The sequence below is a fragment of the Haemorhous mexicanus genome, chromosome Z (assembly GCF_027477595.1).
Source record: "Haemorhous mexicanus isolate bHaeMex1 chromosome Z, bHaeMex1.pri, whole genome shotgun sequence".
In the NCBI taxonomy this organism is placed as follows: Eukaryota; Metazoa; Chordata; class Aves; order Passeriformes; family Fringillidae; genus Haemorhous; species Haemorhous mexicanus.
Window position 1 is genome coordinate 10,790,349 of NC_082381.1, and position 20,916 is coordinate 10,811,264.

General features: G+C 43.5%; 1 protein-coding gene across 1 annotated transcript in view; it reads right to left on the bottom strand.

Moving 5' to 3' along the window:
- Nucleotides 1-2,265: 2,265 nt before the first annotated feature.
- Nucleotides 2,266-20,916, bottom strand: part of ATG10 (autophagy related 10) — a 59,297-nt gene continuing 40,646 nt past the window's right edge. Inside the window, exons 5-8 of the mRNA XM_059873797.1 lie at nt 17,291-17,388; nt 4,429-4,526; nt 4,043-4,162; nt 2,266-3,674 (exon numbers count right to left, since the gene is read on the bottom strand). Of these exons, the coding sequence (XP_059729780.1) occupies nt 3,662-3,674; nt 4,043-4,162; nt 4,429-4,526; nt 17,291-17,388 (329 nt within the window). The 3' untranslated portion in view covers nt 2,266-3,661. The remainder of the gene's footprint in view (nt 3,675-4,042; nt 4,163-4,428; nt 4,527-17,290; nt 17,389-20,916) is intronic.

Sequence of the window (20,916 nt, forward strand, 5' to 3'; positions counted from 1 at the left end):
CTCAGCCAGAGCCCACCTGCAGAGCTGCCCCAGCCCTGGGCCAGCCCAGGAAGGAGCTGGAGCTGCTGCAGCCAGGCCAGAGGAGGCTCCAGCATGGGCAGAGGGATGGATGGAGCAGCTCTGCTGGCAGCAAAGGCTGGCACAGCTGCCACTGCTCACCCGGGCAGGAGAAGCTTTGGCTGAGCTCAGGGTGGCCTCGCAGGGCCTGAAGGGGCTGCAGCAAAGATGGACAGAGACAATGGCCAAGGGCTGCAGGGACAGCCCCCAGGGAATGGCTCCCAGGGCCAGAGGGCAGGGCTGGCTGGGATCTTGGCACTGAGGAATTGTTCCCTGGCAGGGTGGGCAGGGCCTGGATCCCTGGCAGTGCCCACGGCCAGGACAGACATTGGGACAGGGGAGGTGTCCCTGCCATGGCTGGGGTGACACTGGATGGCCTCTGAGTCCCTTCCCACTCCAGCCATCCTGTGATTCTGTGGTTGTACCAGTGCCCAGGAATAGTTTGTGTTACCTGGACCCTGCAGGAAGAACTCAGAGAAAGATGAGCTGAGCAAAATGTCACCAAATCATTACTAGAGGGGTTTAGAGCCTAAGAAATACGTGTTATGTAACCCAGCATCCTCCCAAACAGAGGAGAATCCACAGCTGGCCACGTTTTCCACCTCATCACCAAGGCTAATTAATATTTTCACTTATTAAAGCAGCTGGCCAGCCATCTGACACCAGCAACACCAGACTGAACAATAACTGCTGCTACAGGAGATGTTTTGTAACACACTTGAGGAAGGTGTTAAGAGGGTGCTCTGTAAATCCATTCTCTGTTCAAACACAGCAGTGAAATCCCTTCTGCCTTAAGGTGAATTTGTCTTCAGGAGGTGACAGCTACAACAACCTCTCAAGTGGGGAACTGAAAGCTTCCTCGTGGAGCAGGGTTTTTTAAGATTTTCATGAAATCCAAGAGATAACTACCTGTGTGACACCTCCCTAATCCTGAGCACTCAATACAGGGTTACTTCTGCAGCTCTCAGCTTCAGGCTTTTTTTTTTATATCTAGGTGGTAAGAATTTATTGCTAAAAAATGCACCAAATTCCTTGAAACACTTTTAAAAGCCCACATGTTGCTAAAAATAGGTATAAATACCCATACACACGCTGTTCTCTCGAAGAGAGTTTTTTTGAGGAAATAATTGTAACTTCACCATACAGAGGGAAGAGCAATCGTCCTTCCTTTGTGCTGGCACTGAATTTATACGTTTGCAATATAAATACAGATGTCCAATCAGACTCATGAAACCATCATCACAGCAAACAGGGAGGGGGGAAAAAAGTTACTGAGAAAGTTTTGCTGAAATTCAAGGAGTTGCAGCAAGAATTGATACTGATTACTTGACTGTATTGAGCTGTAGTTAAGTAGCTCCACATTTCCTGCCTGGAAAGGAATGTTCCTGTTAGTAAGCAAAGCCAGGCAACCTCAAATCTCCTGGCAGGGGGTTAAATTCGTACCTGGTCATGCTGACACAAATGAGGGATTATGTATGTGGCTACCAACTGCCCTCCCCAGAAAAACACATTTTTTGGCTTAGGTGAACCCATAAAATTGATTCCTCCTGATGATTCTGGCAACCCAGGGCAGGTATGAGACTGTTCTCTCTTACAAGAACTCCCCAGAAGTGAAGAACCTCCCTTGATGTGTCTTCCCACTTTAGCAAAGATGAACAACTGAGCAAATTTACAAATCTAAACTGGAAATTTTCTCCTTGGTAGGATGCAAGAGTTCAGACAATGCATGTAGACAAAACCCAAGCTCAGGTCTAAGGATCTTCAACAGTTTACCTAAATAATGAATTACATAAAATATAATCACAAAACAGTGCTACAATTCACTTGATTTTAAAAGATTATATATATATAATTTTCATGCACAAAAATTCAGTGAAGGTATCCTAGGTCATTAAGGCATAAATGTAAACAGGAAATTGGTTGCTTACCTCTCACCCCAGCCATTACAAAGGAGATATCCAAATGGGCTTACTTATCTCCTTGGTTCCAAATATTTATGTTAGCCTGTATTTGTTTCTCTGTCTAACCTTCATGTATTTCTACTAGCCAAGGTGAATTTTAGTTTTCCAGGCAAATTTCAGGGAAACATTGATACTGATGAGACACAGCACTGTCATCTCATTGTTTGAGCCCAGTGTAATGGCCTGGTCAAATAATCCTTTCTTTGCAAATGGTGAATTAAGGTAAAAAAGGAATGGCTGTTGAGACTTGTTCAATATAAAATACAAATATTTATTTTCCTTTACATATAAATTACACATTTTGAAAGCTGAGTGCTTCTACTGTTCCAGGGTATTACAAGTGAAGTTCACAGAGCAGGGGTGAACATTTAACAGCTCTTAAACCTGCTGTTACCTCTTTTTGTTGGCTCTTCCTCCTGTCTAAGTCTCACTTAAATTTAAAAATGAGCTGTGGATGCAATTATCAAACATGTGTTACCAAAAGTGTTAAAAAAAATCAATGTAGCTGCGGGCCATATTTTGTAATTCTTACATGAGAAAAATGGCTTTTCAGGTTGATATGACACAGAACAAAATAAACTATGTGCTTTCATAATTAATTCCAAATGTCTGGCAAACAAATTCTGCACCCATGGAATTTGAAGGACTGCACTCTGTATTCCATGTCCACCAGTGGCAAGTAATGGAAGTTAAAAACATAATTTGAAACAAGAGAATCTGGATGCATCTCTGACGTGGCACACCCTAGACTCTGCGTGCAAGTGGCAATTGCTGAATGCAGAGAGTGAAATCTGTGCTCCAGTGTCAGCTGCTCAGACTCTGTTTTACACTGCAAATAAAATGGGAGCGGGAGAGAAGCCAGGATGGGTGGTAGGGAAGTTCCTCATCATCTGGCTCTCCATGGCAGCACCACCAGGCAATCCCCAAACCCAGCAGCTGTCAGGGGAGGCTGCAGCAGCAGTGCAGGGTAGGGAGCAAACCTGTGAACAACCACAGCTACAAGGAGAAACACTAATTGGGAAGAACAGCAGCTCCCGGGGGCACGGGGAGCTTCCCTGGCAGGCAGCAGAGCAGGGCAGAGCCAGATGTTCCCACAGGGCTGCTCCAGGCTCCTGAGCTCCAGAGCTGGACCTGCTCCCTGTGCAGGCTCCAAGGGCTCTGTGTGTGACAGCCCTGACCCTGTTTGCTCCCTGAGGTGTGGTGTGTGGGGGATATTCCCGGGATGAGGATGTTCTGTGTGCTGGGGAAGGTGGCTCCCAGTCTCAGCCATGCCCTGGCTGCCACAAGCTCACACCAAGCCCCACGAGCATTCCTCTGTGTTCATATTCCTTTTTCTGCCCCACAGATGGTGCAGATTTTCTAGAGGTAAGTTCAGTAGATCCAGCAGCTCTGGCTTGTGCATGTGTGTGCAGCCTCAGCAGGAGATGAGTGACTGCAAGGGAGGTCAGGTCTGGGTGGTGCTGGGGAGATGCTCCCACAGCTGCAGCCAATTCCCACCATCATCACTGCCGAGTTCTGGCCACAGAAAGAGCCATGAGCAACCATTTCCACTCTGGCATGGCTGAGCAGCCAGGAAGGAACCTTCACTTTCACCCCAGGGAAGTCTGCAGCAGCTGTATCACAGCCTAACCACTCCCAGTCCTTCAGCTCAGGGCCCTGGAGAGGCAAGAGCAAACACAGAAAAAGGAGGTAAATCAAAATCCTTGCAGCAGTTATGCCAGACCCCCAACTTGTGCTGGGGGAACCAATATAAAACACTTCTCCACACCTGAGAGAGACCCCAGGAGCTCAGGAGCCCTCTGGGCTGATGAAGGCTGTCAGCAATGGGCTGAGCACCTCTCTCTGCACAAGTTTTCACTGCAAAGCAAGTGAGGCACCAAGGCAGGCAGGTGAGCAAAACACTGAAAGGTGAGTCCTAAATTAACCAAGATCTTCAAAGGAGGAGGAAATGGTTCTGCCATTTATCCATCTGATCTTTGGGACAGCAGAGTGGGAGAGGAAAGGATGGTTTCCTTTTCTCTTACCTTTCAGCCACAGCAGCAGCCGTGCTCTGCTCAGGTGCCAGTTTTGCATAACTCAGAGGCAGATTCAGGCCAACAACTGGGCCTACAGTACTGAGCCACAGTGTGATGTAATTTATGTGTCTAGGGGGAAAAAAAAACACAAAAAAGCACCATAACTATATTATCCCAGCTTTTTCTGAATTACAGACAGCCTCAACAGTCACAAAACAATTTAAGATGGAGTTGTTCCTTCATTTTTCCTATGACAAATGTATTTTAATTTTCAGGCCTGAAGTGACAATACAGAAATCTTATTCTGCTGGCACTAAGGAAGCAGCATTGTCCATTTCCACCCTGCAGCTGACTGACTGTACCTGCATTGCAGGAAGCCCAGCAGTGCCCCTCACCTGTGGTGCTCCTGTGAGCCTCTCAGCACAGCAGAGATGAATTCATTGGTTCGACAGGGGTGCAGGACAAAGAAAGGCTGCCCGAGGATGGGGTGCTCCTAAGAGGGAACAGAATTTGCTTTGTCATGGAAGGGAAAAACACAAAACTCATCACGTGCATCTGAAAAAGACAAGGCAGGGTGCAATCAGCCCCTGATGCAGCTCTTCTCACTTCAGAATCTCAGCTCACATTGCTCTTCCTATCACAGTCACGAAAATTAAAATATATTGTATATATTACACATCAATAATATATATTCTCCTCTGATGAATGGGAAATAAAATCAGCAGCCAGGCTACGCCACTATTTTAGTTAAAACGTAATGGTTTGCAGAAGTAACTCAAGTTACTGTATCAGCATTAACTGGCTGGGAGAGGAAAAGCCACTGTGCAAACCACAGTCTGAGCAAATGTAACACAGAAACCCTTCAGGAAAAAAGGTCTTCAACCACCCTGAGCCCTGGTGTCTTCTCAGGCTGGTGCTGGGAAATACACATGGTTCTGTTTGGAGAGGCAGCAAGAAGGGAGAAGGAAGTGCTCTCAAGGTGGCTTCAACTTCCACTTGGTGCTGAAAATGTTCTCATGAGGATCAATCCCTTTATGTCCAATAGAACTTTAAAAAAACTCCCAGAAGCTTCAGAGTATACAAAAAAAAAAGGTGTTCAGAAAGCTTTGTTTCACACTGCAAACAGATAACTTGCATAAGAATGCTACCATCTGCTGTTGTCAAAAGTGAATTGATGCAGTTTTTCTTTGAGAAAAAGTAAAATTTTGGATTAAAACCCCCTTTTCATATTCTGCTCAAATTAACTTAGGCCTCCAAATAATTCCAGAAAATACACGGATTGTACCAATGGTATACCTTAAAGACAGCAAAAAAAAGTATATAGCTAATAACATTTACAAAACTATTACGCAAAGTAAAAAAAAAGAAATTGTGGAAAAAATTTCAGTGGGCTTCATGAACTCCCAGAAAGAGAGAAGTAAACTGGGTGTGACTCAGCTCTTTTAACAAGTCATGAAGACAATTCCCAAAGCTGAATATTCAGCCTAAAGTTATTCCCAATCATCCTGACCCCCAGTTTTTGATTTTCCCCTGCAGTCCTAGCTGCAGCAAACCACTAGTGAGTGACACATGGAGGCCAGACTTGACTTTTAAAAACAGTTTATTACCTTTACATTCTTTTTCATTCTTCTTTTAGTCCTTCCTCTTCTTACATGACAACAGAGTGACACTGAAAACATTCCCAAATGCAGGAATTTCATGCTACTCAGGACAGGAATGTATCACACACTCCCAGGAAAACCACGGAAGCACAAGAAACCAAAAGAAATCCTGAGCCAAGAGCCATTAAGGAGCAGCCTTTAAAAAGGGAGAAGGCTGAGGTGGGGATGAGAAGCTTGTGGAGCATCAGGGAAAACACTCTGAGAGCATCAGCTCTGATTCAGTCAAATGCTGCCTTCCAAATCCTGTACACAGTGGCAGCCTGGGAGACTGTGATGTGCACTCAAGGTTAAACCACTGACACAGCAGCTCTGAGCAGGCAGCACGGGGAAGCTGCCAATAAAAATGCAGGAGTTATCAAAGCACTGGATGATTTCAGAATTGGGAATGGGCTACAGAGCCTCTCACTGCCAGGCCCCCAGCCTGCTCTGGGAGAGGGTGAGCTGCCTGTGGTGGGATGAACCCCAAGTCCTTCTCAAACGCTGTCAGAAGGGTGAAAATGAATGAAAGTTTGTGCTGCATCAGCCTCATTAGCATTAGCTCACTGCCTGCTGCACTTACCTGGCAGAACCATGACACTCCACACGCACTGAAATACAAACCTGAGCAAAATATTAGGGCAGCAGTTCTACCCTTCATCTAGGCTGGTCCTGTGCCAGCTACACCAAAAATACACAGTCCTACTGGGACTTCATGAAGAAAAAAAGCCAAAACAGTACAAATAATATGTAAGAATCATCTATTTCTTGTTTACAATTAATCTTTTTCCAGTCAGTCATGCACCAGGGCAGTGTGAGAGTTTCAAGTCAATTCCCACAAGCACTCACTGGCGTTGTACTGCAAGAACCCATTTGCAGGTTGCCCACAACTCTTCTGGGCAGTAATACTCTGACACACAGTTTATTTGAAATCAACACCATTATTTTCTTGGATCTGTCTATGATTTTGGATCTATCCAGCTACGAGGCTGATTTACAGCAGTGCCTGCTCAGCACCACAGGCTGGAATCCATCACACATCTGCATATCCCTCTGAGTGTGACCCAGCTGGGATGGGGAAGAAATACTTTCAACAGGCAGGCATCAGCTCTGCTGAATTGGGTAGCTCAAAATATTGCTTCATTTATTTTCTGTGGAAAGACCTCTCTGGTCCAGCTGACGCAGGAAAGATGTGTGAGGATGTTCTGTGCCTGCTGCTGTAGCTGCTACCTCATCCCCACCCACTAAAAAAACCTGGGAGGGAGAGATGGATGCGAGACACAAAATGTTCCATGGGACAGACTGAAAGGTAATCACAGAGTCCTGGAATGGTTTGGCTTGGGAGGGGCCTTATATCTCATCCCATCCCACCCATTGCCATGGCTGGGACATCTCCCACTGCCCCAGGCTGCTCCCAGCCCCAATGTCCATCCTGGCCTTGGGCACTGCCAGGGATGCAGGGCCTGCCCACCCTGCCAGGGAACAATTCCTCAGTGCCAGGATCCCAGCCAGCCCTGCCCTCTGGCCCTGGGAAGCTGTTCCCCCTTGTCCTGACCCTGGTTTGCTCAGGAATGCCAGCCCAGGCTGGGACTGAGTGAGCTCTGGCAGCACAGCTCTGTTCATTGCCTGGGCAGGTACAGGGCTGAGCAGGGAAATGTCACAGCACTGACCTGAGCAGTGGCAAAGAGCAGGCAGTTCCCAAGCACAAGTATAATTAAGACTAAACTTTCGTCAGATTGGATTAAGTCATTTTATCAAGCAGTCTCCATGTCGGATTTAAACCAAAAATAAACATTACTTCAGATAAGGGGTAATTGTCTGTAGGTTTCTGTACTGTGCTCTGCTGCTCTCCTCCCCAGCCAGCAGGAATTTTGTTGTCAGTACATCTCTTGTAACAGCACCATTTATTTTCTCTGTCATAACTGGAGCTCTTCCAGGGGTAATGGCTTCTATTTTCTCCAGTGCTACATTAAACTGCCTTCAAGCATCCATCACAACATTTATGGTCTCTCCATTGATGACAGTTCAGGGGATTTGTGCCTGAAACTGCCTCTTCCCCAACCTGGTTTGCATGATGTTGCTTTGCAAAAATAAATTCACATGCAGGTGTCAAAAAGTTCATGCAGGATCCTACCAGCAAACACCACAGCCAGTGCCAAGTGATTCCAGACATTTTCCCAGCAGTCACCAGGTCAGAAAAAGAAGGCAGAATTGATAAAACATGCCCCCCATTATCTCTTCCATTTAGGAAAAGGAAACACTGATGCAATTAATAAAGAGGATATAACTTTTTCCCTTTCTTCTGATTTCTGACCACATTTACTGAAACAAATGGCTGAGTTTCAGTAAAAATTCTTCACTCAAGATTATATAAGTAATTTAATGTTCTTGAATTCATGGTCTATCTTCATTTTATTCCTTATTTTCGTGCACACCAATAGTAACTTACTTGTTAATATAATCCAACTCTATACATTCAGAAAGAAGGCAGGAATATTTCTCTCTTCAGACTGACCCTGAGTCCCACAGCCAGAACAGCAACTGCACACATGGAACTTCAGACCTGTGCAACTCGAGGTCAAAGGGATTTTCCTCTAAAAATGGAACTACTACAATGGAAAATCTGTTCCTATGGAATCACTATATTGCAAGCACCACGTTAAGGAACTGTAATGACACAGGGAACTTTTACAATCCTGACAGAAGATGTAAATCACAGTAATAAAGCTGTTGGTAGCAGAATAATTGTACTAGGGCTTCTCCATCCTACTTAGGGTTTTGCTGGATTTTGGGCAGGAATTGTTCCCTGAGCCCTGGCACAGGGTCCCCAGAGCAGCTGGGGCTGCCCCTGGATCCCTAGAAGTTGGTTGGACAGGGCTTGGAGTAGCCTGGGACAGTGGGAGATGTCCCTGCCCATGGCAGGGGTGGAATGGGATGAACTTTCAGGTCCCTCCCAACCCAAACCAGTCTGGGATTCTGTGACCTGGGACAGATAAAGTATTTATGGTCACTGACTTCCACTCACAACCAGAAGCCAACTCATCCTGCTGGCATAGCTGAGGCAAGTTTCCCCAGCTTTGCAACAAAACACAGAAACCCCACCAATTCCCAGGAGGTGGAAAAACCTGCCCTGCCTGTGACAGTGCTGAGGAATGACCTGGCAAGTGCCACTGGCACTGCTCTCCTGCTTTTCTCAGAAAATCAAAGCAGATCTGCATTGGCATTGAGCAGGGGAAAGCGTGAAGGGACCCTGACAACACAGAGAAGTGCAAACTACCCCAAGAAGCAGATTTCTGTGGTCACTGAGCCTGTCTTTGTGGAGGAGGCTGGTTTGTTTTACCCCCCAGCTCTCTGCAGGCAGCAGCTGCAGTTGCCCCCATGACTTAATGTCCCCATTCCTGAGTGCTCCCACAACCAAGCTCAGGGATGATTTTTTATTGACACCTTCACCACTTCCAACACCACACAGCCAGTCAAGCTGGATCCTGTCCTTCTTTCGTCAAATACCAAGGCCAAGCTGAACAGGCAATTAAATGGCTATGCTTTCCTGAGGAAAGCAGAGATGCCTTGGCAGATCCTACAACACAGAAATACTAGGACACTTAACACAGCCAGAATTTCTCTGAGATGAACCACGCCTACCACTTTGCATCTGCTGCTTCAAATCCATCATGGATCCCAGCAAAGGTGCCTTCCAAGCCAAACCATTCTCTGACTCTGTAATTCATATTTTATGCCCCAGTTCTGCCTGATTCTGGAGTATTTACAGTTTTGAAGAGGTGGTGATTATTTTTTACATTTTATAACTTTATTATTTTATTAAATGTTATTATTTTTTATTTTAATCAATTTATTAAATGGCTAACAAAAGATGCCTGAAAGGCAGGAGAGGTAATGCAGAACAAGCAAAACAGTAATCAAGAATAGGCAACACTGCTGGTCCATAATTACATATTTAATATATGTATAATAAGGTCTGAAATATTAATTTCAAGAACAGGAGGAATCAAAGCAGTAGGTGACACTCAGGCATGTTTCTAAAGCTTAACAAGCTTCATTTGAGGCTTTAAAGCTTCTCACAAGCACGTAACTTATGCATTTAGGATTTTTCAAGAAAACTTTATACTTAAAAATTGGCAGGTCCATAGTTACATTGTCAAGAAATGGCATCTCAGCCATTTTCCTAAGAAAATAAACAGATGATTCTTCTTCCATGCTTGCCAAAAGTAGATTAATTCAGTTGTCACCATTTTAGTTATGTAGCATATAGTCTTAATTAATTACTATTTAAAATCTGTTCTTAAGTTATGAGATTCATCTAAGGTGCAAAACTGAACGATCCAACAAGCTGTGGAAGTATGGAAAAGACATTGGAGACAGATTTCCTACCCTGATTAAAAAAATTTTAAGGGGGGAAAAAAAACCACCACAACCAAAAAACCCCAAACCCATGCTGGCATTTGACAAAAGTGGCCTGAAAGGGTTCATCCCATAATCCCAGAGATTCCAGAGGATGCCCCAGCAGTGTTTCCTGCCTCCCCCAGCAGCACCTGGGACAGCACAAGCCTGGGCTCCCTCTGTGGTTCACTCCCCCTGCACTGATCCAGCAGATCTGCACCCCGGGCACTGCAGGACAGGACTCACTCCTGCCAGGTAATTTTGCATCCATTTATGGACAAGTGGCCTCATGAATTTGTCTAAATGCTTTTGAACTGCTGACACCATCTGCTGCCACCACTCCAGAGCGCAGGTGCTTAGGTAAAAACTGCTTCCTGTTATAACAGATACCTAACTCCTATTTCAGTGGCACTTCAAGTGCTCTTTTTAATTAATAAAGTAAAAAACATTACGGTTTACAATGCCCTGTGGCCCCTCCAGTGGCCTCTCAGATGGATCTCAGTGTACCACATATGAGTGAGCCTCACTTCTTTCATACTGTGCAGTCAATGCTGTTGTGTAATTTAGGATTTTTCCATAAGGGGGGAATGTTCAGTAGGCAGATCCATTCCAGAAGTGAACAGCCAGCAGTCAAGGTGGGGGAAGGCAGAATAGACCCACCTCAGCTTACAAGGAGAAATGCCACAGCAGGCAGGGAAGGTGCTCTTACCACTTACTTCACAAATCTCTGCATGGGAAGCTCTCTGGAAGCAGAACCACTGCTAGATAAATTATCTGTAAATGCAATGCACAGCACTGAAACAGGTTTTACCACAGAAGTAGAAAATAATCAAGAGAATCAATACTATTACACTGTAATTTGTTCAGTTAATTACGAATCTGCATGGAAAATATTACTGAATCTTCATTTCAGAGTAACTCAAGTAGCAATAGTACTGGGACTTGAAAGTCTTTCCTGAATTATGCCCAAGGAACTGGCAGGGAACTCCACACTGCTTTCATCTCTGCATGTAAATTATTATAGAATCCTGGAATGGTTTGTGATGGATGGGACTCAAGAGCCCATCCAGTGTCACCCCTGCCATGGCAGGGACAGCTCCCACTGTCCCAGTGTCCAGCCTGGCCTTGGGCACTGCCAGGGATCCAGGGCCTGCCCACCCTGCCAGGGAACAATTCCTCAGTGCCAAGATCCCAGCCAGCCCTGCCCTCTGGCCCTGGGAGCCATTCCCTGGGGGCTGTCCCTGCAGCCCTTGGCCATTGTCTCTGTCCATCTTTGCTGCAGCCCCTTCAGGCCCTGCGAGGCCACCCTGAGCTCAGGGAAAGCTTCTCCTGCCCGGGTGAGCAGTGGCAGCTGTGCCAGCCTTTGCTGCCAGCAGAGCTGCTCCATCCATCCCTCTGCCCATGCTGGAGCCTCCTCTGGCCTGGCTGCAGCAGCTCCAGCTCCTTCCTGGGCTGGCCCAGGGCTGGGGCAGCTCTGCAGGTGGGCTCTGGCTGAGGGGCAGAGGGGCAGAATCCCCCCTGCCCTGCTGCCCACGCTGGGCTCAGCTCAGCACAGGGTTTGGGCTCTGGGCTCAGCCCAGCACGGGGTTTGGGGTCCCAGCCCTGCCCCACAGCACCCCCAGGGCTCCTCCAGGGCTGCTCCCTCTGCTGAGCCCCAGCCTGTGCTGGTACCTGGGACTGCCCTGACCTGCCCATTGACTCACTGACCCCAAATGCCCAAGTGTGACCACAGCCCCATCCCTCCCCCACCCAGGCCTTCATCCACCAAACCCATGGCTCTCCAACTCAGAGACAAGGATGTCATGTCAGACACTATCAAATGCCTTGCACAAGTCCTGGCAGATGCCACCAGCTGCACATCTGTCAGCTACTTATCCATTAAGCTTCTGCATTTACTCTACATTCAGTATTAGTTCACTTTTTGGTCTTCTCCCTCTATTAAATTAGTTGAACTAGATTATTGTCCATGAAGTCTTATGGGGAAAAGCATGACTCAACTGTAGGGCAGCTGAACATTAATAATCAGTGGCTAAATTAACAATCAGTTTTAAAATAAAACCTCCTTGGTAGCTTGTACAATACTATAGCTTGGTTGAAACCCCAGGAGTTCAATGCATTGTAGAAGATTTTAGTGGGAAATAAATACCAACCCAGCTTTGCCATCCTCCTATCTTCCCCTGTCAAATAGCCTTCCAGTCTGTACTGGTAAGACTCCCTTTTCTCAGGAAGTTGAACTAATAATTTTCCAAAAATATTAGCAGGGGATCCATAGCAACTGTTGATGCAACTCAAATTCGTTAGGAGCGATCCTAGCAACCTTCTGTTAAGAAATACTGTATACAGCCTCCCCCACTTAGCAGAATCCCACAATATGGCAAGAAAGATTCGTGTGTCTAAGAATAGATACCTTACCACATTTTTCAAAATGACTGAGCCGTAATGATTTAAATCCTCCCTATCACATTTTCAGCAAGATGTGCCTCTACAACACTCTATCAATGTATTCTGTTCAGAGTTTTGACTCTTTCTCCTTTTTTAACTCACACTATTAACATCCCTGACATTTTAGAAATAATGTTTATTGATTTTCCTGTTAACACTGCTATAAATTAAGTGATGTAATGGACAGGATTATTGAGGTGCTATAAAGAATGTGTCCTCCAGATTCCTAACTCCTGGCTGAAAAAGACTCTGGATTAACTCAGAAGTAGGTGCAGTTCTGTGTTGTGATTTCTGTAGTTTAGGTTTGGTTGAATACTTTTGATATGACAGAAAGGACATATGAAAACTACCTGCTAAGTATCAAATGACAGAAGAAAACCACCTCATTTAGATGAAACTGAGAAATGAATGGTTGAGAAAAAACAGATGCAAAATTCCTGACCACTCACTACTCAGAAATGTAGGATACAGTCAGTATCAGAATGGTCTGAGTTACTTTCTCTGCAGCAACATGCAGCAAAATGCGGATTTATTGCTGGCAAATCCAGTACCAAAGTCACACATGAAATGTGTCCCCTCCCATGCCTGGGAGCACTTTGGTAGCAGAAGAAATTGCATCTGAACAGTGTTGGTTAAAAAGGAGGGGAGCCATGTGTGGACACATGTGCTCCACAGCTTCCAGAGCCCTTTGGAATCCTGACTCACTGATTAATTTTTAAGACTATTTCTGCAGGATCTTCAAGTCACCGAGTTTTGTTCCTGTTTTATGGGGTAGTTTTTCAACCCTTGAGCCTCCTGTAATAATGCAATTCGATTTCTATCCTTGGATGTTTGGTTTTACATTCCATCACCACTAAGCATTGATTAAGCCTTAGCCCATATTCTCGATTGTGTTTATGACTTTGTTTCCTCAGGGGAAGGTCAGCCTTTATGACAACATCACTCTGTTAAAAACAAAATTGTTGGTGATGCTACTGACTGTGATCAACTTCAATCATCAGCTTACAAAATTCTCTTGCTAGTTTGCTTCCACATGGGAAAAAATTAATGGAAGGCGTGGATTAGCAGAAGTAACAAGAATCAAAAATGGACTTAGGCACCTCTGTTCATAGAACTAATTACATCAATACTCAGTTTCATCATAGTTTTAGAAATGTATTTGTCAGAGTGCTGTCTCTCCCCCTGTTGAAGTCCTTCTGCTTTGTCTACACTTTTATAAATATCCATCAGGGCAAAAAAATTATGAAGATTCAGTAGTGCCTTTACCCATTTTTTTTTCAATCCCTTATTCCACTATAATTAAATTTCAGAAAGTGCTTGAGAAATCAGTGGACCTCAGTTTACCTCCTAGTAGGTGACTGTATCCATAAATCCAGCACATCCCACACTCTGTGGAAAATACCTGGATGTGAAGGCTACACCAGGGTCCTGGATCTTGATGGAGGCACTTTCAAAAAGGTGTGCAGCCCTCAGCCACAGCAGGATGAAAATTCATGCCTATCCCACACCCATGCTAACAACAAAAGCCTTTCAGTCTTGCATTTCCAACTCCACAGAGAACACCCAACCAGGGCCACACAGCCCAAAGTTATGGCTATAACCACCAAATCACCCTCTGCTGCTTCACATCTCCCACCCATCTTCAGAGAGGTTTCCAGAATTATAAAAGGTCAAATGCAGCCTCTACAAACTAACTCAGTATTAGTTATCTGGTTTTGTATTTTTTAATTCTGGTTCTTACACCACACACTACTATGTGATGAAATATGTTCACCTTCATATTTGGGAAGATTTCTCCCCATTCGTCTCATTTCTGTTCTCCACTCTCTGTTCCTTTTTTTTTTTTTTTTTTTTTGGTTAACTTTTTTCCTGTTCTTGTGAAGCTTTATTCTCTCAATTTGCCTCATCATTTAGCATTTGACCATGGCACTTTTGGGCTGCTACCTTCTTAACTGGGACATTACACCTGCTATTTATTATATTTATTACACACAGAGGGCCCAATAAGTTTGAGCTGTTTAGGCAGTACCACTATGTATTTGTGTATGCTCTCTTATAAATAACTAATATAAATATTATACATCATACATATAATATATGTTTATATGGCATTTAAATTACTAATATAAATAAATAACACTAAAAAGCACCCACTAAGTTACAAGTAAACAATTCAGGAGATGGGGCTGCAATATCTGTAATTCCACTTCTGAATCCTCCTAAAAAGAAGCTGAAAATCACAGTTGGCAACATTTCTGGAAGGCAACAGTAATCCATAAATACTCCTTAATTTTCCTGTCATTGTAGAATTAAGCCACTTCCAGCTCACACAGATCTTACCAGGTGTGCTAAATTGATGTCATTATAAGTCATCAGGAAATACCCACAGAGACCTGTAGCAACATTTGGAAGTTTTGTTAAACAGCTGTGTGTTCTAATTGATTTGTATTATTTAAAACAGCTAAAGCAAGTTATCGCCGGATGTAGAGAAGGGATGACTGAAGACCCCAGGGAGATTTAACTCACAAGAAAGCCAATCACAGGAACTTCATTTGAGCATTTTAAGATTATTACTAGAGGAAGTGCAATTAAATCATCACCATTTATCAATTATCATTATAAAATACTATGCAACCTTATCATGTTAATTTATTTATGAGAAGGTAACTAGTTGACTTCTGCTTTTTGTAGTAATCTAGTCAGGAAAAATATTTCAAGATGCTTTCTCTGGAAATGAGCGTAGCTTTCCACCATCATCAAAAGTAACTATAAAAGTCCAAATTTTACCTAAAATTTGCAAATGTCAAATATCTCCACTCTTTGCAGCTTGTCTCAATTCCTGAGATTTATATCATTACAGATGTATTCTACCACAGGGAGTATACACCAAAATATAGTTGCATCAGAAATGTGCACAGGTCTGGCACCCTCATTTCATAAAATATATGGGGAAAAGTCCTCAAAAGTCAGTAAGCCTTTCTTTTCCTGGCCTGCCAACCACCGTGCAGATCAGCTCTAGTTTAAAGTTAAGGAACATGAATGTTACTCTTGGCAAACTCAATTTTTCTTCCCAGTGGTGGAGTGCTTGTAGCACCTAACTTTTGGATTAAAATCCTAAACCATTTTTTATTTTGCTGCTCATGTGCACTGAGTGCTCAAGCCTGATTTGATGAGTTTGCCCAGTGACTTGCATTATAGGATCTGTGTCCCTGCAGGCAAAGCCTAACCCACATAACAAAATGGGTCAGCAGAAAAGCAGCAAGGCAAGACAAAACTCTGTATTTCAGTACAGAACACTGATTCATTTGACAGAGAATAGCAGTTTTTTTCTTGTAGACCTGACTCTTGCTTTGATCTGAGGCTTGCAGGCTAGTTTTCATTATCTTCCATAATCTCCTTGTTTCACAGAAAGTCACATTCTGCAGCTGTTAACTCTGCTAATTTCTCCAAAATGTTCTTCCTGTGTTTGTCAGTGCACTCACAGCTAACTGTACCACCTCTGGAGAGTGTCCCAGAATCAGATTCGTCACTGCACACATTCTGCCACCCAAAACTCCTGTTTCTGCAGGAATTTGTGTGTAAGTATCCCACACACACACCTCCAGTTATTAGATGCAGGACAGTTTTTACTTTACTGTCCCTTAAGAGGCAAAAATAATCCCCGTGTGGGAGTGACCTGAATTTCCTTTTGACTTCCACAACTCTGATTTCACACATTCTAAACATCCCATTTATGCTTTATTCTCAGTAGTGCCACATTATTACATTATGTTATTAAAACCCAGTTTCCTCATCTTCATTCACAGACAAGCCAGGTAATTAATGCTTCATGAGAAAAGTGTGTATTGTAAGAACCTGCCAGCTCACAACTGGAATTCACACACACACAGCAATCACCAGAACACCCATGGCTTGGTAGCTTCTCAGGAAGCTGTTATAAGATAAATAATAGTCTGTGGCTGCAAAAAACAAGAATTCTGCTTGGGTTCCCATGGCTGAGCACCATCCACAAACAGGCATCCTGCAATTAAACCCTGTTATTTGAATTAAGAGAGCACCTGCAGGACCTGGTGGATGTCACATCCTTGTCATGCTGCTGCGGCGAGAGACCTGAGTGCCTGGAAACAGCTAAAATAAAAAAATCAAGGAGGCCAAGGGGAGGGAGAGAAGACACATGGGTATCTTGGTCTGATGGGAAAAACCTCACACCTGGAGAGTCTCAATTCTTTGTCAGATTTGCTCATGAGACCTGGAGCAAAGGGAAGACACCAGAACAACAAGCTCAGCTCTGAGCCATGTGGCTATTAGACAGCACCAGCTTATCTGAGGATAGGAAACCAATTCTCCCTTGTTCAATCCTGAAGACTGCAAGTCTATTTAAAACTGAAAATTACACACAGTCTTTTTTGGTAATTTGATTACCAGACAATCCGTGAGATGTTACAGTGATATATTTTATTTACATAAACAAGTCTGCTTTTGTATTTACCCAAATTCACAATTACTCAGAAACTGCCTGAATTTTTGAGGACTGGCTTTGGAGAAGTATTTTAAATGTGAGACACTGTCAAAGCAAGCCTTAAATGGTGAACACTTATATATCCTTCAAAATCCAGGACTGACACTATTGCTGGTAAATGGTTCAGCACAACATGATATAGACATATATTTAATTTTAATTTTAATTTTTTTCCCTTCTGTGCAAGAGAGGAATAAGACCACTGAGGATCCAGGCATATATTTCATTCCAAAATTTCATGAAGGACCAGAGGATTCTCACCTGCTGTGTAATAGTGTCCCAGGGCCCCTCCTGCAGACGAGCCTGGTAGGATGCATGAACACTTCCCCATATTTCATCCAGAGTTAAAGGCCTTCCATCTGGGGGAAAAAACAACCACCTTCAGCTGAAGCTCTTAGGCACGCTGTATCTTTAATACAGAACAGCAAAATTAAAACTGAAAACCGTTCAAATCCTGGCTGAAGGTGCACATAGAACCACCCTAAATTTCCTGTTTGGTTTTCTTCTCTGTCACCTGAGAGTAACAACTCACTGTGTGCTGATTGTAAGGTGTGAAGTGTAACTGGTTTTGTAAAACAATGCTTTGGTAAGATGGATTTAAAACCAGAAAAGAACATAATGAAGAATCACCTACTGTAAATATATGCAACTCATAGTGAGAGAGTGAAGAAAATCTAAGGGACAAAATTCTACAGATAAAACTTTAGTGCATTTTCGTGTGACCACAATGTTTCCTTGAGCTACATTTATACAGCTTTACTGTACAGCTTTTAGCTGTGATGCTAGAATTATGCCAAGATATTAGTGTCAACCACTTAGAAAACAAGCATGTCTATTTTAATGAATATTTGTTTATGGCAAACAGAGTATTTCGATAGACTTTCAATAAGTAGCTTCATCTTGGCATTTATCAGGTGTCAGAAATTACCATCCTCTGATAACCAGTTTTATTCTACTGACATTTGTATGTCTGTAAAATGAAAAAGATTTATTCACACAATTAATATTTGAATGCTATGTTTAGACACAAGTTCAAACCAGCTGCCTACAGCCTCTGTTTGATTTTCTGCACATATTTATAAAAAAACCCAGGAAGTTCTGAACTTATGTAAGAACCATATAGCAGAATCATGTGGCAAATGAAGTATCTGAGGGGGTAACAGCATATTAATCAGTTTTTCCATGCTATCCTCATGAAGGTAAGACTTGTCAGACCATCACATCCACTGCCTTGGGATGACAGATGCTGGAGTTGTGCTGGGGACCGTCTAACATTCAGAAAGAATTTGCTACAACAGCATAAATTTATTTCAAGAGGATGTATTTACACTCAGATCACCTGTGTGCAAGTGATATGAAATGCCATGCATATCTGCAATTTTGTTCTCAGCAGAGAAAGCCCAAGTGTAAAATCTACAATAACACATGTTCTAGTGCAACCCCTGATTTGCCATTGTAGATGTGCTCTGTAAATCTTTCTCTGAGAATTTTTACAATAACACTGAGCAGATTCACGTTCACGTGCAATGGATTACTCTGACTCTGTTAGTCCCATTTTTATAAATGATCAGAAGTTGCTGAAATATTAACCATGTTATAGTTGAAAACAAGTTTTGTCTTTATCACATGGAGATTCATTCTATTCAGAGGCTCCTGGACTTGCTCTAAACACAGATCTGTATTCACTGGGCTCTCTTACCCCCTTCTTCCACCACTCTCACATGTTTAGCAGCCCTGTTACACATTCTTACAACCACTGAGACCTCAAATACCCAGCTGGTCTGACAGAGCAGGCAGTAATTGTTGCTGCTGGCAACAAGAGCTCACTGTGGCACCTGCTGAGCCAAGCAGCCTCTTGCCTTCGTGCCTCTTTTCTTCCCTGGGATGGAGCTGAGCTGGGAAGTTCAGCCAGAACCTGAAGGAAACAGCAGCACCAAGCCAGGAGAAGGGGCAGGGGAGGAAGGTGAAGGCTCCAGATTCACCCACCCATGCATTGATTTAGTCACCATCCACCCACAAGGACACAGCTTGCTGTGTGTCCCAAGGGTTATCCCAAGTTCAGCTGGGATAGTTTTATTATTTACACTGCTTAGACTACAAAAAACTTTTCTGAGAAAAGCTTCTAGACTGCCCAGCTGGGGTTAACTCAATCACATCCCCACAAATAAGAAATAGTTAAAGGCAGAATACTGAGTGCCCTCTCACAGCAGCAAGGTGAGGCTGTCAGACTACACAGGAGCTGCATTCTCAGCTGGACCTTAATTTCTGCAAAGAGCAGAAATTCTTTAGGCAGACAAAATTCCAAAATTTATTTTCAGAGAAAATTTTCAGGCTTCCCAAGTCACTGTATCCTATTTTCTTCACGTGTAGTGAGGGCTTTTAGTAATTTCAGAAATTCCCAATTAAAAGCTTTCAAGAATTTCTAAGATTTTCAGTTAAAGGTTATTTGATGCTTTGGGTGAAATGGTGCACAAATTGTTTTGAGGCTTCATTCTGATGTATTTTATAAAGAAACAATATTAAAAACCACTACCAAATGAGAAAAAAAACCCTCGTACAGCTTAAGAGAATATATGATCACAGAAATCATTCAATTTCAGTTATGTCCAAAGCCACAATAAAACCAGTTCTTACAGGATATGGTCTTTAGAGCAGCTGTGTTTCTGAGAAAGGACACGGTGGTTACATGTTTCTGAGCTCAGGAAGTAAATCTGTATTCTGGAAAGCACTTCAGCCAAGCCCAGTGTGGTTGTGAATACAGAAAGTCATGCCTTCAGGGTTGGAGGAAGTTGCCCTATCTCAGAAGCTCCCTCTCTCTAACCACTGATTAGCATGGTTTTTATTGGCAGGGATTTAGCTGCCACTGAGCTGAGAAAGTATTTTGAGCAGGTCAGCCTGAAAACCTCATTCCTTTTCTCTTCTCTAGAGGAGTGAGGGTGCAGTTCTTGTTGACTCCCATTAGTCCTGCTCTTTCTTTTCAGTGTTTAGCAGCTTTCCTGCTGCTTCCTCTGCCTTTGCAGGAAAAAGGAGAAGTGTGAGACGAGCCATTATTTTCTCCACACATGGGGTGATTCCTGAATGGTGCCTGTGCTCACCTGTGCTGCTGATACCTCACTGTGGGCTTTCTAATGTATGGCAAGAGGGTTCTGAATGCCTGGCTTCAGATGGGGATGGTTCAGGAAAAGACTGAAGCTCCTTGACATCTTAAAGAGTAGGAAAAGAGGAAAATACTCTGCTGATTAAAGAAAGCTTACTGGACCTAGCTCAGCCCATCTGGCTGATGCCAGCATTGAAGGGGAAGGATAATTGCCTACACCATCTGTCTCCAAGAGGGCTAATTGCTGACATCAGATATCAGCAGGGGTTCATGCATTTCTTCAACTACCTATTTGGTAGTCTCAGAAGCCAGGGGAAGAAAGAAGTGCTCCGTTTTTGGATGGTATGGCAGGCACAGGGCTGATTTTGGAGAAATTAGCCTCTGCCCTGAGCTCCTGACACTTGACTGTGACTTCAGCAGGTCTGAAATTAGGAATAAATGCCACGTGGCAAGTATCATGAGGCAGTGAAAAATGTTTCTTATGTATAAACACACAGCCTAAAAATATCTTCTTGTACCCTATAATGTTCCCAAACACCTTTCCAGACAGTCTCATCATGCTTAATCACTATTTTCAACTGAAGTATTTGTCCTTGCACAGAACAAGATCTTCCCTGTAAATCCATCCCCTGAGATTACAAGAAAGTTTAGATGTCTCTCAAAATGTTTTAGTTCTGTTGCAATCAAAATTTCAGACCTTACCTTGCACCACCTTACATAGCAAACTTCATCTCACAAACAACAAGAAAAAAGACGTGTTAAAGAAAGTAAGTTATTTAATCCAATTTAG